This window comes from Aplysia californica, unplaced genomic scaffold (genome assembly GCF_000002075.1).
Source record: "Aplysia californica isolate F4 #8 unplaced genomic scaffold, AplCal3.0 scaffold00482, whole genome shotgun sequence".
Lineage (NCBI taxonomy): Eukaryota > Metazoa > Mollusca > Gastropoda > Aplysiida > Aplysiidae > Aplysia > Aplysia californica.
The window spans coordinates 444,077-460,693 of NW_004797752.1; the positions used below are offsets into that span (position 1 = coordinate 444,077).

General features: G+C 40.6%; 1 protein-coding gene across 1 annotated transcript in view; it reads right to left on the bottom strand.

The window, feature by feature from the left end:
• The window catches only part of LOC101860678 (tyrosine-protein phosphatase Lar), a gene marked incomplete at its 5' end in the record, with an annotated part of 52,921 nt that overhangs the window by 7,393 nt on the left and 28,911 nt on the right, over nucleotides 1-16,617 (bottom strand). Inside the window, 19 exon segments of the mRNA XM_013086577.1 lie at nucleotides 465-619; nucleotides 1,183-1,308; nucleotides 2,079-2,213; nucleotides 2,827-2,903; nucleotides 3,190-3,283; nucleotides 3,793-4,078; nucleotides 5,441-5,595; nucleotides 6,274-6,393; nucleotides 7,456-7,554; nucleotides 8,150-8,448; nucleotides 8,882-9,000; nucleotides 9,547-9,788; nucleotides 10,161-10,349; nucleotides 10,911-11,080; nucleotides 11,849-12,062; nucleotides 12,780-12,883; nucleotides 13,313-13,600; nucleotides 13,950-14,243; nucleotides 14,805-14,897. Coding sequence (XP_012942031.1) covers nucleotides 465-619; nucleotides 1,183-1,308; nucleotides 2,079-2,213; nucleotides 2,827-2,903; nucleotides 3,190-3,283; nucleotides 3,793-4,078; nucleotides 5,441-5,595; nucleotides 6,274-6,393; nucleotides 7,456-7,554; nucleotides 8,150-8,448; nucleotides 8,882-9,000; nucleotides 9,547-9,788; nucleotides 10,161-10,349; nucleotides 10,911-11,080; nucleotides 11,849-12,062; nucleotides 12,780-12,883; nucleotides 13,313-13,600; nucleotides 13,950-14,243; nucleotides 14,805-14,897 — 3,259 coding nt within the window.

Consider the following 16,617-nt stretch of genomic DNA (forward strand, 5'->3'; position numbering starts at 1 on the left):
AAGCATACTACTTCACATTACTTTAGTAAACACAATACCCAGTTTCTTTAGGAAACAACATCATGACCAGATATGCTACATAACACCAAATAAAGGAATCAAACATTGGGAAATGATACAGTTGCCTTGTATGAAGCTTGCCCACTGAACATGTTTGTCTTCGTTTAGTTAAGTTTTAGTCAGAGTTTTACGACAATTGCAACACAATATGGTCACATAAGTGCCAATGATTAGAGGAATTTACAAGAGAGTAACACAAACAAAAAGGGAGGAGAGAGAAAGACGATAGATGTTTGATAGGAAAGAAGGTGCACACCACACCAGAGCACCCACCAACCACCCCCACACGTTTGTCTTAGAGAACTAGTATGATATTTTAAAAAAATAACTAGTATGACATTCAAAAACAAAGACAAAAAAACCCAACTGTTCTGGTGTCCAACTGTGAAGCTGACTAGACTGACCTGCAGTGTACTGAGATGGGTCCCTCTTGTCCAAACTGCTCCTTTGTCTTGTGGACTTGACCTATAAAGTCGATGAATCCCTCCCCAGACTTCGGCACCCCTTGCTCTGGCCAGTCTGTGAACTGGAACTGACGGATAGTCCTGGACTGGCCATCCTGTGGAGGGAAGGGGAGGGTTAACATTTCAACTTTCTCAAGATCATGATGACTACCACTGTATGAATACATGAAATATCTTAAGATTAGCTCTAGTCCATAAACATGAGGTTTTCTGAACGGGGCAGCCTCCTTAAAGTTGGCAAAACGTTGTTTCTTGTTTTCCCAAGTTACCAATGTACATAATTTTGAACATAGTTTTCGCCCACAAAAATATGCCCATTTAGACAAGTTTTCTTAACTATTTCAACTTGTTTCATTCTTTTTTTTAACACGCATTCCCTCGAATAAAATTAATTAATTTGTCTGGTTATGAACATTTTGGTGGGGTCTTTTTAGCATGAATAATGTACATATGGCTTGAAGATAACCTCAAAATAAGACTGCATCAAGTGCAAAGGTTGAACGGTTCACAGTAACAAAAATAAGCTATAGCGAGTTTACTCGTCTGACAACGAAGAATAAACTTGCCACCTATTTTCTTGGTATTATTCCCCTTGGCACAAGCCAACAAAAGAAAACTGCAAGAAAGAAATGTAGGGGAAAAAAATGAAATGACTCACCCTGGCATCGGTGACCTTGAACTCCCTCAGGATGTACTGGGGCATGTTGTACTCAGTCATGGGGTCCACCACAAAGTACTGGTAGCGGGCCGACCGCTCGCTGGGCCAGTACTGGTGACATTTTTCCTGTCAGAACAGACACAGACATGACGTGAACAAGCTCTAGATTGTTTGGGTAGACATTTATAGCAGATTGACAAAATAATTGTCATTTAAAGCTGAGAACATTCAAGGCAACAGACGGGAACAACAGAGAGAATGAAAAGAAGTAGGATCTACCATTAGTGTCCTCCAATCACCCACACACATCGTGAATAAGTACTAATTGTCATATATTTGAAAACCCCTTTTTTTCTCCACAGATCACTTGCTGATAATAGATTTTTTAAACCCAATCTGTCAGAGCCAAAAAGGTTTTTGGTTTGTCTAGTCTTTTAAAAAAAAGTTTACTTCCAAGTCCCATCAAGTTGTATTTAGACAAAAACACATTAGTACACTGTATAACTTCTCCAGTGACGAGGACAAACAACAAATATTGGTTCTTAAAAAATATCATAGAAAAACAAAAGAAGCAACAACCCCCCCCCTGCTTGAACATCTCACTGATGTCACTGATGGCCGGTTGTCTCTCCAAAGACACAACAATAAGGAGAAAAAGACAGCTCAGTGAAAGGAAGAGGGCAAAAGAAAGTGTTTGAAGAAAAGAAAATAAAAAAGTATATAATATGATCAGAATGAAGACATGAAAAATATATATGTATGGTCAGAACAGCAATATAAAAAAACATACTTATGGCCAAAATAAAAATACGTTTCTGGCAAGAACAGAAGAATGAAAAAACCCAACATATTTATGGCTGGGATGAAGAAATAAAAAAAACATGAGTCATTCTCACCCGTCCCATTTCCCGTAGTTTAGTGAGCATGACAATGATGGTGGAGTTGTGCTCCCACAGCATACGCCAGAAGTCCTCAGTGGTCTCTGCCAGAGGGCCTTGAGTGGCCACGTATGCACGCTTGTAGCGGTAGCCCTGGGGGAGAAACATACACATACCATAAAAGTTGGAATCAAATGTTATTTGTTAGTGTTTTATGCTTCTATCATTTGCCTCTTTCACACTGGTATTGGGTAAAAGCCGCCAAAAAGAGCCCTCAACCTTCCTTTTTCTGTTCTGAGCAATCTTCTTCATCCTCAGCCAGCTGTGTCTCACATATGCCTGAGATCTGCCTCTATATCTCACTCCCAGGTGAATCTCATTTATGCCTTCACTGATACAATTGAGATAATTTAGCTAGTGAACTGACTCCACCCTGCCTGTCAGGGCCAATCCAGGGTTAGAGGGAGACAACATTTCAGCAGACAGGCAGAGACACTTGATAAAAACCTCCAATTAAACTCAAGTCTTTTGACTGCCATGGTGACAAAACTAACCATTACACCACATACACTGCTATTCCTTGGAGAGTTATATATACATGAGAGTTGCAATGAGGGGCATTACATGATATAAAGACAGTGATATGGATGAAAGAAACCTGCACGAATTCTCAACTTGGACATTTATTTGTCAGAAAAAAATATTTGTAAAAAGTGGACGTGGTAAGAAAGAAATGAAATTACTCAAACTACATATCATAACTCACATCGATAAAGCTGGCATTGATGTAGTCTGAACCATCGACACCTCGGATGGGTTGCAGGCAGACACGAGTTGTTTCATCTGAAGAAAAAAGTTGTTACTTTATACTATTTTTTGATATGACAAAAATCATAAGCACTAAGTCTAATGATTCTTTGAACACTAATACACATCATAAAAGAAGGTAAGGGCTAACAGAGAGTTCCTAATTAGGGTACATATTGCTGTGGTTACAAACAGTTCACATAATCTTTTTGTCTGAGCAAAAAAAAATCAAAGTTGATATTTCATATGTAAAATTATCATTGAAAAGTAAAATGTCTGGAACATTCCACTTCTGTCTATAGGCACTGATGGGAGTACTTACATGGCAGAATGTTGACCAGTCGGTTCTTGAACTTATTCACTGCCAGGTTTGCACTTACAAACCGGTTGGGGCTGGCCTTGACATTGGCGAGACGCTGAGGGAGAGGAGAAGCAAAAGATTCGTTACATTCTTTTTTTTTTTTTTTAGTAAGTGTTTTACGGTACTTGCAACACAATAATGTCATATAACTGCCGAAGATTAGAGGCGTTACAAGAGAGTAACAAACACAAAAAAGAAGGAAGGGATATAAAGACGATAGACGTTTGATAGGGAAAAAGAAGCAAACCACACCAGAGTGCCAACCACCCACTCGTTACATTCTGGTTTGGACATTTAAAAAAAATTAAATAAAGGCAAAGCAAAGTGATAGATAATAAGAGATGAGGAGAAAATAAGATCCACAGATGAGGAGAAAATAAGATCCACATAAAGATTCTGCTCAACCATTTCTTGGACACAGACATAGACGACTGACAAGAGCTTGTTCAAAGTTTTGACACAGACTCGAGATTCTAACACCATTTGAGTTACAAAGTCGTTTATGTCTACATTTTTCAGTTTTGTTTTCAACACAAATGTTTTAACAAAGCTAAGCCGACTCACCTTGAATTCCAGTTCCATGCCAGTGATAGCCTGTCCAGGTTCGGGGGCGGTCAGCTTCTGTATGTGAGCAGCCAGGTTGCGGGCGGGTACCTCAGTGTTGCCACACTGCACAGCCTCAAGGAGAGCGTCGTGGATGAAGATGTACTGGTCCTCCGTCTGCACCATGTAGTTACGCTGGGCCCGTAGACAGGTCACATGACCGTAGATGTCCACCGTCATCTCATGCTTGATGCGCTCCAACATGGCGTCGATCACAATGAAGGCTCCTGTACGGCCAACTCCAGCACTGCAGGGGCAAGTTAAGATATCCGTTGCTAATGATTGTATAATTGTTATTGTTGTACATCCCCATCAACACATAGGGGGCTCTCGTGGCCTAGAGGTTAAGGTGTTGGCCTCTCATTCAAAGGTCCCGGGTTCGATTCCGGGTAGCGACCAAAATATTTTCTTCTCTAAAATTGTCTCCTTTCACATCCTTTCCTGATCTCTAACAATGTTCTGTTGTCTACTTTCATTTCCTCTTTCTGCCCCCACCCCCTCACCTCCTTTGCCCCCTCCTCTGGGCTCCTGACTCTTTCTGCAGCCTTTCTACTGCTACTCCTTGGCTCCTCCTAGCTGCTGTCTTTCTGCCACACCCCTGATCTTCTGGTAGGAAAGATCTACACCTAGCCTTCTCGGACCAGGGCGAAAAATCTTGGAGGGCCCGTGTGCAAGTTGCGCACCTTAAAGATCCCTTGGTGGTCTAAAATCGATAAGAGTAGGCTTCGGCCGCCACCCGGGCAAAATTCAAAATTTCCTACCAACGAAAAAGTATTAGGTGTGTCCCGCGCGCTCATATGACCTTATGCAGTTGCGAGCGCCGTAAAACCCTATACTAAAACAAACAAACAAACATCAACACATTTTAGATCATTTGAGCAGCTGGCTGTTTTAAGCCTGCATGTCAGAGCTAACCCAGGCTGGGCCAGCAGATGGACAGAGGTACTCACTTGGACAAGAACGTGACTGCTAAACCACAGATGCCAGTACAGTAGGGACAAATAAAGATGTTTGGTGGCTGGTCACTGCTGCTGCTGGGTAATGGTTATGGGTGTGACTGGTCACTGGGGCCAGACTACAGCTATACAAACAATACTTGCTTAATCATCCAGTGTCTCCACTGCCTTGACATGTCAGGGTGTCATTTTTTATTTTTTGCCAACACACATAATTTTATACAAGCAACTCTAACGCTACAAAGAAATTTTTGAAAATAATGTGCCTTTCACTGAGCATTTATTCTATATTTGCATTTCAAAACCGCATATTTCAGAAATTAAGGCTGCTAAATTCAAGGAACGTTTATTAAACAGTATAAGTAGCGGATTTGTCTCATATTACAACGACTCTTGGTGAACCCTGGCAAGGGAAGTCACACTGACACAGAAGCCATCAGACCTTTTAAAAATAGCCCAAACTCTTGAACCATCTAAGCTTGGATTACAGGAAGATTGCTTAGTCATGTCAAATAATGCTGACATATGTACATATTCATATTTGTATATAATATGTTGCTAAAGTAAAATTTCAGGTAGGGCGCAAAAGTGGTATCTCTATCTCCCAACTAAAAGTTCTGTTGTTGAAGGGATAAGATAAGGCCTTCACCCACCTGCAGTGAACTATAATGGATCCGGCATCGGTGGGGTTACTGGCCTTGACCCGGCGCATGAACATGAGCAGAGGGGTGGGGTGGTTGGGGACTCCGTGGTCGGGCCATGCAGTGAACTGGAACTGGCGCACCTCACGTTTCTCCGAGAAGCCGTACTGGGAATGAGAGAGAAAGAACACAGGTAAAGGGGCAGGAAATACAGAATGAAGAATGCTGCTGGCAACCCAACCCATCCCCCCCCCCCTTCCAAAGTGGTGTATGTCACAGAATGACATATCAACTGTACTGTCCTTGACTTTAATTTAGAATGCATTAAAAACTTTGCATTTTTCTGAACTGAAAAAAAAAAAGAAAAGATTTTTAAAGAAGGTCACATACTTCATTTCCCAGTAGCAGTCTTCAAACTGACCTCGACAAGGAAAGTTGAGTACATATTTTGCTGGAATGATATGGGCTTAGGGTAAAAAACATGGCATGTGAGATTCAAGAGAAAAGGTACAGAAAAAAACCAACTTGATATAAGGAACATAATCCCTACAAAACGACATTGAACGTTGAGTATAAATTCAAACCTGTTTCACGAAATTTTACATTGCATCAAAGATGGAATCTCTATACTAAAATCTTTCTCAGACTGCAAGGATTGGAAAGCGGTTGAAAAAAGGAATCAAATTCTAATATATCTCTCATTCAAGTTCACTCTAGTCAAAATTTAACACAACTCTTAAAGTCAACAAACTTAAACTAATTACAAAATTTTTACTAGTGCTTTACAAGGCTACCTGTAGTATTTGTAAATCATTTTTGGCCACATTTATTTAGCCCAAGCTTACCCGAGACATATGGAAAGTACGAATAGTGTAGGTGGCCAACTCCGTAACATCCACAAGTTGTACATGCATCAGTCCGTATGTCTCCGCACCTCGGGAAGGCCAGTACTGGTCACATTTGATCTGTACAGGAGAGGAACACAGCATGAGCATGAGTAAAGACAAGCACATCAGCAATGAAGTGGTTCATTAAATGCAGAGGAACAGTGAGACAGGCAGGTAGAAAAACTATGGGGGGAGGGGGGGGGGTTAAAGAAGTAGGAACTACCCGAGTGGCACCCCTCAATCACTTGCAACTTAAGAGTGTGAGTGTGTGTAAAGAGAACCACATACATACAGTAGTGGTAATTAAAAGCAGGGAACAAGACAGACAGACAAAAACAATTGGGGGAAAGATAAGAAGTATGACCTACCAATGGCACATACCAATAACTTGCCCCTTAAAATGATAGCACTAGTAAAGAATAAGCAAATTCGCATGCATGGTACATATCAGTGCAGAGAAAAAGTAAAACATATAGACAGAAACCAGAGGCGGAAAGAAAAGAAGTAGAATCTATGGGTGGTGCCCTCCAATCACCCACGACCTCTTACTATCAATAAAAAAACAACACATAGTTGAAGAGATTGTGAGCTGGCGAAGTGACTCTTGTATTTTACTTCCCCTTGGCTGTTCCTACCTTCTGATCAATAGAAGTGTGTGATAGGTTTCATGAACATTTCTATAAGAGAAAAAAAGGCATATTTTTCTTTACAATGAACCAAGCCGAATTTTTGGATGTTAACTTCTGGCATTGACCTGTAGTACAACTCCCAGCCCAACATTAAAAAACATTTTTTAAAAATTACTTGACCAAGAAAAAGAAAATATGTCATGATAAGGGGAGTTAAAATTGACTGAGTTTTTTTTTCTCTCACATACCTAAAACTTTTTTTGTATTGAAAGATGTGTCACAAACCTGAATACAACTGTCAATAGTTTTGCTCTTCCCTGTAGCAGAGGGCAAAGGGAAGCGTGAGGTGGAAAATATTCCTGAAGTACGTGAACAACAGCAGGACTTCCACATTGGCCCAAAATACATAACCTGCCTGTCCCCCCCTTCCTCCCCCCCCCCATACACACACACACTCACACACACTCACTCACTCACATACACATGCACACACACCAGCCAGTTGTCTTACCCTGGATCTCTCCTCCAGTTTGGTCATCATCACAATAGTGGCTGACCTCTGTTCCCACACCATGCGCCAGAAATCTCCGAATGTCTCCGGCAGAGGGCCCTGAAGATACATTTACATGTGTTTGCATTAGAGTTTGACAAGCAAAGAGGACATTAAACAAAAAATTAATAAATTAAAACATTTTAAAAATTGATCCTCGTGGGGTAATCTGGTCTACAATTGCAAATATACATACATAAATCCATAATTATGAATACATACATACATACATACATACACAATATAACACCAATACAGAACAATTTCACATACATATCATTGCTGGTCGCCACTGTGCAGCTCCCTGTTTTTAGAGCTAGGATTGTCGCATCTTGCTCAAGGACACACCCCAGTGACCACCCATCTTAACTCTGTGTCACCAACACCTGCCCAACATTACTTTTGAGTTTGAACTCACTACTCACTTAGATAAGTGGAACCCCGCGTCAAGTTTACACTCTAAAAAGACTAGACAAAATACAAGTCATTCTGGAATAGAACAGAAAAGGAAAACTTACAGATTGTACACTGTGTTTAAATACGACTTCTTCACCATTGAAAAAAAATGGGCACGGGACATAAAAATTAAGAAATAATAAAGAGAAACCAATGGTATCTAAAAAGTGTGTCATATCCATTATCTGCACCGACATACCTGTGTGGCTATGTAAGCATTCTGTTTGCGGTAACCGTCCATGTAGTTGGCGTTGATGTAGTCACTGCCAGGCACGCCCTCCATTGGCTGCAGGATGACGCGGGAATGGTCGTAGGCGATGACGTTGGCGTAGCGGTTCTTGGGCTTGTTCACCTCCAGGTTGGAGTTGTCCCAGGTGAACTGCTGGCCCGGCTCGATGCTCTCGTACTCCTGGGAGAACTTGAAGTTGTCCGACGCCTTCAGGACGTCGATGTGCTCCGCCAGACGCTCGATGGGGATGGGAGGATGGCTGATCATGGCTACGGAGGGAACGTAAAAAGTCAAAGGGTTGAGTTTTTGCAATGAATGTGATGCCCCTTTCAACTTGATTTGGGTTTTACAGAGAGGTTTATCTTTGAACTTATGTGTACCGAATTTTCTACGTACAAACATTTGCAATAATAATAATAATAATATTAATAATAATAATAATTGCATTTATACAGAACATATCCATGTTTTACAGCATGTGCTATTCACTCTACAACTATTGTATGTCTTTTTTCCGCTCTGAGAATACACTCAACCTCTTCTTCACACAAGATTGATCTGGGCTGCAAAGATCTCTTTCACAACAAAAAAAAAACAACAACAAAAAAACAAAAAATCCTGTTCAAAAACAAATGCTGCACACACCCAGAGAATAACATAACACAGACACAAAGAAACAACACAACCTAAAGAGCATCATACCAGGAGTCTGGTAGTGTTGTCTTCTCATCTCCACGGGGTCAATAGAGTAGGGAGGTGGCTCAATCATTAGGGCTTTGGACTCTGGCTCCATAGGATCTCCTTTAGCCTTGTTCTTTTTCCTGTACACAAAATATTGTAAAAAGGAAAAAGAAATGTACAGAGGGAACAGAAACATGAACGATATTATTCTTTTTAAAATTTGAGTTCTATTCTCTTACCAACAGGGACATATGGTCTCTCTCAATCCTTTATTTACCATGCTGCTGAAATTTTTTCCACAGCAAGAATTTCATATACAAAAAGAAAAGATAAGTGTCCCCTCCCATTTTATTGCTTAAGTCATTTATATATAACGTAACACACCAACAGCTTTAATGAATGAAGTGCAACTGTTGGCCCTCGTGAATCTGCAACAGTTGGTAAACTTGTAAGGTTTCTTGCACATTGACTAGTACCCATCATTAGAAATTTTACTCCATACAGTTGGCATTATGCATATTTTTAGATTCAAGAGCCTTGATACTGATATGCTGCTTTGAAAAATGGACACACATCAAAATACTCTATCCATTAATCTATTACTTTCCAGTGGGGGTGTAAAAAAAAAGTATTCTTTGGTAGAGGTTTTCCTGTAAATCGTACAAACACCACACACAATATCTTACCTCATAAAGAAGTAAGTGAGGATAGCACAGGCTATGATGATGAAAATGGCTCCAATGCATGTTGGGGCCACAATGGTCAACAGAGCACTGGCGTCATCATCAGGGATACCCTGCACTGGGTTGTCTTGACCTTTATCTCTATCTGTGGTCTTGACAGGGTTGGGTCTCCGTGTTGGCTTGTTGTAGTTCCAACCATTGATGATGCTAATCTTGTCAGAGAAGTTGCTGGACGTATACAATCTCTGCAAAAATAAAATTCATTTGTATTTGTCTTATACCCCATTGACGCTATTTAAAATCATTAACGCGATCCTTTGACCCTGCCTGTCTGGGTTGTCTCCTGTCCCAACAGACTGACGGAGATATTTGATAAACTAGGGAAGTGCCTTGCTGCTGCAACACCACAGAAGCTGGTCTACAATCACTGTTAGATTTGTGTTTGACTGTTCTATTTATTGCTTTTGTGATCATTTGAGGACTATGCAGTGAAAAAAAAAAAAAAGAAGGGATTTCTGCATGTATCTTTTCATCTACTATACTACTATTCTAATACATTTTTCGACCTGACCCAAAATCCCTGTGGACTTGTTATGTATAACAGATGAAATGTGTACCTGATCCACAGAGTAAGCCCGGAGGAACACTCGGTACTGGTCATCAACGTCCAGTGGTCGGTTGTGGAAGGAGCCATACTCCTGGTTGTTGCCCAAGTAGAATTCTGGTGGGAGTGCACGGGACTCAAACCTGGCAGCGATGTAAGGTCTGGATGCAGGTGTGGACACACTCAGCCACTCAGATGTCAGCTGTGGACGACAAAGAGATATTGCTCTAGTGTAAAAATATGTCTACAGGGTAACAGATCAAGGGGAAGACCACATGGAACCCTAGAGAAGAGTCTCAGTCATAGAAATTGATGTACAGAAAAGTAGGAAGACATGGAATAACATCAAGAGGCTATCCCAGGATAGGGAAAGGTGGAAAGTGTTTGTTCGTGGCCTATACCCTGACCCAGGGTGAGAAAGGCAATCAATGATGATGATGAAATAACATGTATAATAACACTTGTTACTATCATCACTGCCATCATCACCAACATTACCATCACAAATATCTTTATACCTTTGGTTGCTGTAAAACATTTATCATGAGTCTCTAATGTTCACAAATTGAAATTCATTTGGGGAAATGAGCAAATAAGTTGATTGATGGATCTGTTTCAGGGACTAAAAATACATTTGTTTCCAAAGAAATACTTTTTCATCTTGCTATTTTTTTGTACCCCTCGTACCCCATCTTCAGTTTTGATTTGAAAGAGATGAAAAATCCTATTGTTTCTAAAAAACCATCTCATCCTTCTACAATACCTCGTCTAAGGTGTAATCTGATGGCATTTTGGCCATGCGAGACTTGGTGGGCACCACAACAATGTGGTAGTGACTTATTGGTCCGTTCTTCTCCGAGGCCTGTTCCAGGCTAAGCCGGATGGTGCCTTTCTGGACAGCCAGGACTTGAGGCTGGGCCACTCGGGGAGGCGCTGTAGGCACAAAGTACAACAGTAAGTAGGGTGAATAAAATATTAACAGATTCTCTACTGCATTGAAATAAAAAAGAACGAGTTCAAAGCTATGTGCGTGTTTTGTTTGTTTGTTTGTTTGTTTGAGTAAGGAGAAGCACATTGACACAATAATAGTCATTTAGTGCTAGGAAAAAGTAAGACAGACAGACTGAAATAACAGGGAAAGTAGAGATGTCTGAAGTTTTGAACTGACGACATAATGAGCACAGAACCTATAGTACATCAATGTCCACAGGACCTACAAAACATCAACACCCAAAGGACCAGCAGGGAGTGCTGGACATTTTTCACACTATATAGGCAAGAGGTCTAAAGAGAATACACGACTGGATACTTATAAATCACACATTGATTTTGGTAAAATGTCTTGTACCGTTAATAATTTCTTCACAGAGGCAAAAGCTATTTATGTTCAGGCACTGTTTTAGTTGAACACTTCTTGGACAGCATGTGAAATGTCACACAGTTTAGTGTGGACTTTTATTGACACAGGCTTTGGCAGTATGGACACAAAAATTTCATGCATAAATTAAGATGCTAGTGACATCAGTGCCTAACCTACATTTTGTTCAAACTCATTAACAAACTGAAAAATTCATATTCAAAACACACTGGTAATGATCAAGTTATCAAATGTACATAAGAAAAGGATTTTTGATATGAAAAGAAAAATGAATTATAAAGAAAAGTTATACAAGATGGTGAATTTGTTCCAAGCGCACTGACCATCAATAAGAGTCTCTGTGACCAGGTGTTGCATGTAGCCCTCAGAGCCATCGTTGTAGACAGCACTGATGTTGAACTCAAACTTCATCTTAGGCTTGAGGTTGGTCACAGTCCAAGTGGTCTGCTGCTCTGGGATCTTCACCTCGTCAAGCTTCTGGACCACCCGCTTGACCGTTCCGTCTTCCCGGTACGTCTTCATACCCTCATAGTACAGCTGTGAGGGAAACATAGGAAACATTGTTTAAAATTCATATTCCAAAAGAAAAGAATATTTTCAATTGAAACTAGTTACCTTTATGCCACATGGTAATAAAAACTAAGTTTGACAAAAGTTTTACGGTGCTCGCAACAGCATAAGGTCGTTTGAGTGCGCTGCTAAAAACAAAAAAACTGTAGATTAGAAAGAGGACTGACGAGCAAGAAATGAAGAATCAAAGAAAGAATCTTGGGAAAAGTGTTGTCCAGTTCACAGTAGCTTGTAATCTAACTCATAAGACCACAAAGGCACTTGCCCAGTCAAACTTATATTCCACTGTTATAACGGAAAAAAAGTTAAAATAAACGCATAACTGTAAAAAATTGATGCTTCACATCACACATCACCATAAAGGCAGAACAGAATGACAGAGGCATATTCCTCCCCCCCCCCCCCCCCCCATATGTGTCTTTACAGGATGAGGGCAAAAGTGCATTATAACTACAGTCGAAATTGTCTAAAACAGCCACCCATTGTTGAGACAAGTGGTTGTCTTGGACAGGGGAAAGTCTTACACAGTGTTATTGTCAGGTAAAAAAAAACTGTGACGGGAGAAAAGGGAAGTGGCAGTTTGTACGGTGATTGTTTTATACCAGTGGCCGTAAGAGCAGGTTCGACTGTATATGTAAAGGAAGAGACATACATAGTGAAATTCAATATTACGGACTGACTTACCCTGTATGAAGCGACACCATCGCGTTTAGGTTTGTCCCATGACAGCTTGACCAAGTTGGTCAGTCTCTGGGTCACACGGAACCGCTGGACAGCATCATCACGCTCTGCAACCGGCAAGATGTACACATGTCAAATACGTCAAGAAAACTGTTTCAGTACGAGTGAATTTTTTTCCCCCATTTTTCTCTTACTTTGGTTCACATTCTAAAGCAAATTTTGGACAATAAATGTTCATGTGCATTTTTATATAAGCTAAATGTTCAAACTGAACAAACATAGAAGTGTACACTATACATTGTGAGAATCTTTATGATGAAATTTTTCAAATTAAGCTTGATATCTTTCAATCAGACATCAAAATACATGGGACCACAGTAAAGACAAAAGTATAACCAGAAACATGAAAGATTGGTAGAGTAGTAAATTATATGAGTGGAAAATCTAAAAATTGAAACTTTTCAAACAGTGTTTGAAAAGATCTCCCAAAAAGAAAACAATCATATTTCCCTACACGGCAGCAGCAAGCCACTCACCAATCTCCTTGATGTCAGTAGTGACCACAGCGGAGAAGTTTCCATAGCGACCATCAACACTCTTGGACTGCACCCGGACGGCGTAGACTGTCTTGGGGTTGACCCCGCTGATGTCCGCCACGGTGTAGGGTCCAATCTCCATCTGCTGCCAGACGTGCATGACAGGTGTGGCAAACATGTTGTAGTAGATCTTGAAACCCGACACGGGGGCCTCCGGCTCGTCCCAGCTCACCTCAATGTTTGTGTCTGACGTACGCCGCACTTGGACATTGCGGGGAGGGGGAGGCACTGTAAGCAGTGAGATGCACAACATTTACTTATGAGGTAGGGGAGGGAAGGAGATGGGAGGCAATGTACCAATTGGAGCTATGCCACACTTATTTACAGTCTCTTTATTTCTATCTACAGCACATATATGATGATTTTCCATTCTCTTAATGCCAACAAGAATATTTCAGTCGTAGGAGAAACAAACTGAGAGAGCAAATACAGTAATTATTCCGTCAAACCTATCATTGAGTATAAAAACATAAGCCTTCAAAGTTCATCAGTGGGTCAAAACTCTAAAGCATTATGTCAGCCCTATGATTAAGTATCAGAAACACATAGTATCAAATCTGTACAGCACAACACTCACTCCATCCAAAGGTTCGGAAGTGCAGCCTGTTACTCCAAGGTCCGGCCCCTCTGCTGGTGTAGGCCTTGATCTTGAACATGTAGTCCGTGTTCATCTCCAGCCCGACCAGGTCCACAAAAGTGTCAGTACAGTTTAGGTCCTCCTCGTTGATGGGGTCGGACAGCTTGTGGTAGGTCACCTGGTACATGACGATGTCGCCGTTGCGTAGGTTACGGGCCGGCAGATCCCAGGTGAGGCGGACTGATGTCTCTGTGAGTCCAGAGGCCGTGAAGTTCTGGGGTGCTCCAGAGGGAGCTGTAAGAGAACGGAAGAGATAACTGTTACTAGGCTCGTTGTAGAGGAGACCTTGCAGTAGAATTGTTATTTTCAGTGAAGTAGAGCAGTAACAGTCATATTTCGCAAACAGAGCAAGGTAAAAATAACAGCAAAGAAAGATAGAAGAGTAGACCACAATACACAACAAATCAAGAAAGTGTTGCACATTATTACCCTCTGACAACAATAGTGAGTCACAAGAAAAACATGGAGAAAAAGTCTGTCATCTAGCAATAGAATATGAAAGTGACCAAAACTCATAAGTTTGTTTAGAAAAAAAAACCCAGCATCTTCTAAATGAACCACCCCTTGCAAAATGACACATATATCTCTAAAATTACAGCACTTCAAGATATAATTAAAGGAACCAAAGAATGAAGGTGGTAAGAGAAAAGGCTACATAATACCCTAAGATGTGCAAGAAATAGTGTCATTTCTGCCTAGTACCAAACAATGCAGCTCTGCTTTTATGAGGCCACAAGTCAAGATTTCCCCCTTCGACTAACTCTCATGAGAACTAAGTCTCATGAGATGACTTACCGCCATCGGGGGTCGTGATGGTAGCGACAGCTCTCTCACCATAGTCTACTTCATTAGCCGCCGACACACGGAACTCATATGTGGTGCCCTTGTCTGAGGAATACAAAAAGCAAATAAAGGTTGAGGCTGACGTAAAATTTTACACAACTGTCTGATGCACCAGATCGTACAAATGTCACGTAGGATCTAAAAGTTGACGTCAGACATGGAAGAAGAGCACCCTAACCAATGACCAGAAATATCCTAGACAAGCCAGAATTTTTCATCAGATTGTAAAGCCTATTAATGTTTTACATCCCTGTATGATTGGTCTCTTCATTTGCTAACCTTTTACAATTATCCTGTTAGTCTGAGTAAAGGAAAGCACACTGACACAGTTATGGTCATTTAATGCACGGCAAAAGCAAGGCAAGAGAGACAGAAACTAAAGGGAAAGAATAGAAGCTAATATCTTCGAGAAAAATAAAATGAATAGTACAATTACAACACAACAAATTGAATGTCTTTGGTCTCTATTCATTCCCAATAACCTTCTGTAATCTTAAAGATACACACTCTCTGGTGGTTGCTAAGCGAATTGAGTACAAAGTTCTTTTCTAAAAAACAACAGAAAAGTTAAAATTCTATTCTTTGAAACTGTGACTTCATGAAAATTAGAATGTTCAAGCTAAAAACAGTTGAAACGAATTTTCATTCCATTTTTCTCCACTCTCAAACTTGTTCTCTGAGTATTGACAAAAACATATTTTATCATCATGATGCTGCGAGTACACCAAAACGTTAACCACACACAGAACATGATAATTCATTAAAATAACCAGACAGCAACAATAACAGCAAAAGAAAATCAGAACCTGCAGTTTGGTGTAAAAACACATGACAAAAGTAAGCCGTTCACAAAACTTTCACTTCCGTTACAGAAACACAAGCATCTCTCAGGTATATTTACAAAGCCCACACGGCTCAATAGCGGCGCTTTTTCTAGGAGACCTTTCCAGAAGTCTCCCTAATTTCCCTCTCTTCCTGTGAGAACTTCAATCTGTTTGCGTTAATTTGCAGGCATTTGTCTGGGCACCTGGCTTCACTTAACAGTTTCCATCTAAAAAAAGTTCTTGTGGAGCTGCCCTATGCAGCTTCCTAATTAAACCAAGTACAGAAGCCAGTAATCCGAGTAGAGAAGCCAGATTCTTACTTGGCCTACTCAAATGTCAGAACAGTGTTGCAACAGCTCATGTTTCGCAATTAATTTTTTTCGAGGCTGGATTTTTAAAGGTATTCTAAGGAGGCTTAATAAACTTCAATTTCACTTTTTTTTGGGGTGAGGAAAACTGTACCCTCTCCCACCCTCCTTTCTTTATCCATCAATCAAAACAGAAAACATTCATGTTTATGGATCATGTCACTGTATCTTTTTCTGATCCAAAAAAGAAGGAACAAATTGAATGTCTTTTTTTTCTCTATCCATCTTCTTGTCAGTCTGTCTGCCTATCTACCTGTCTCTCCCCTCTTTCTTTCCATACCGTCCCCACATTCTCTCTCTGTCTCTCTCTGTCTCTCTCCCATCAACCACACAAATATCTACACACAAGATTGAAAAATTAGATGTATTTGTTTGTGTTTCTGTTATTTCAACAGTTTTACAGGGCCGGGTAGTTGGCCCTCCAGGAACTGGCTCTTTTCAAGAGACCAGTCCTACGCATCTTTAGTCGCCTCTTATGACACACAGTATCCCAACAGGTGTTATTCTTTCCAAATCCTAACTGTAGGGGTTGGAGTAGGAGTAAATTTCTTACTAATTTCCTAAATATTAACC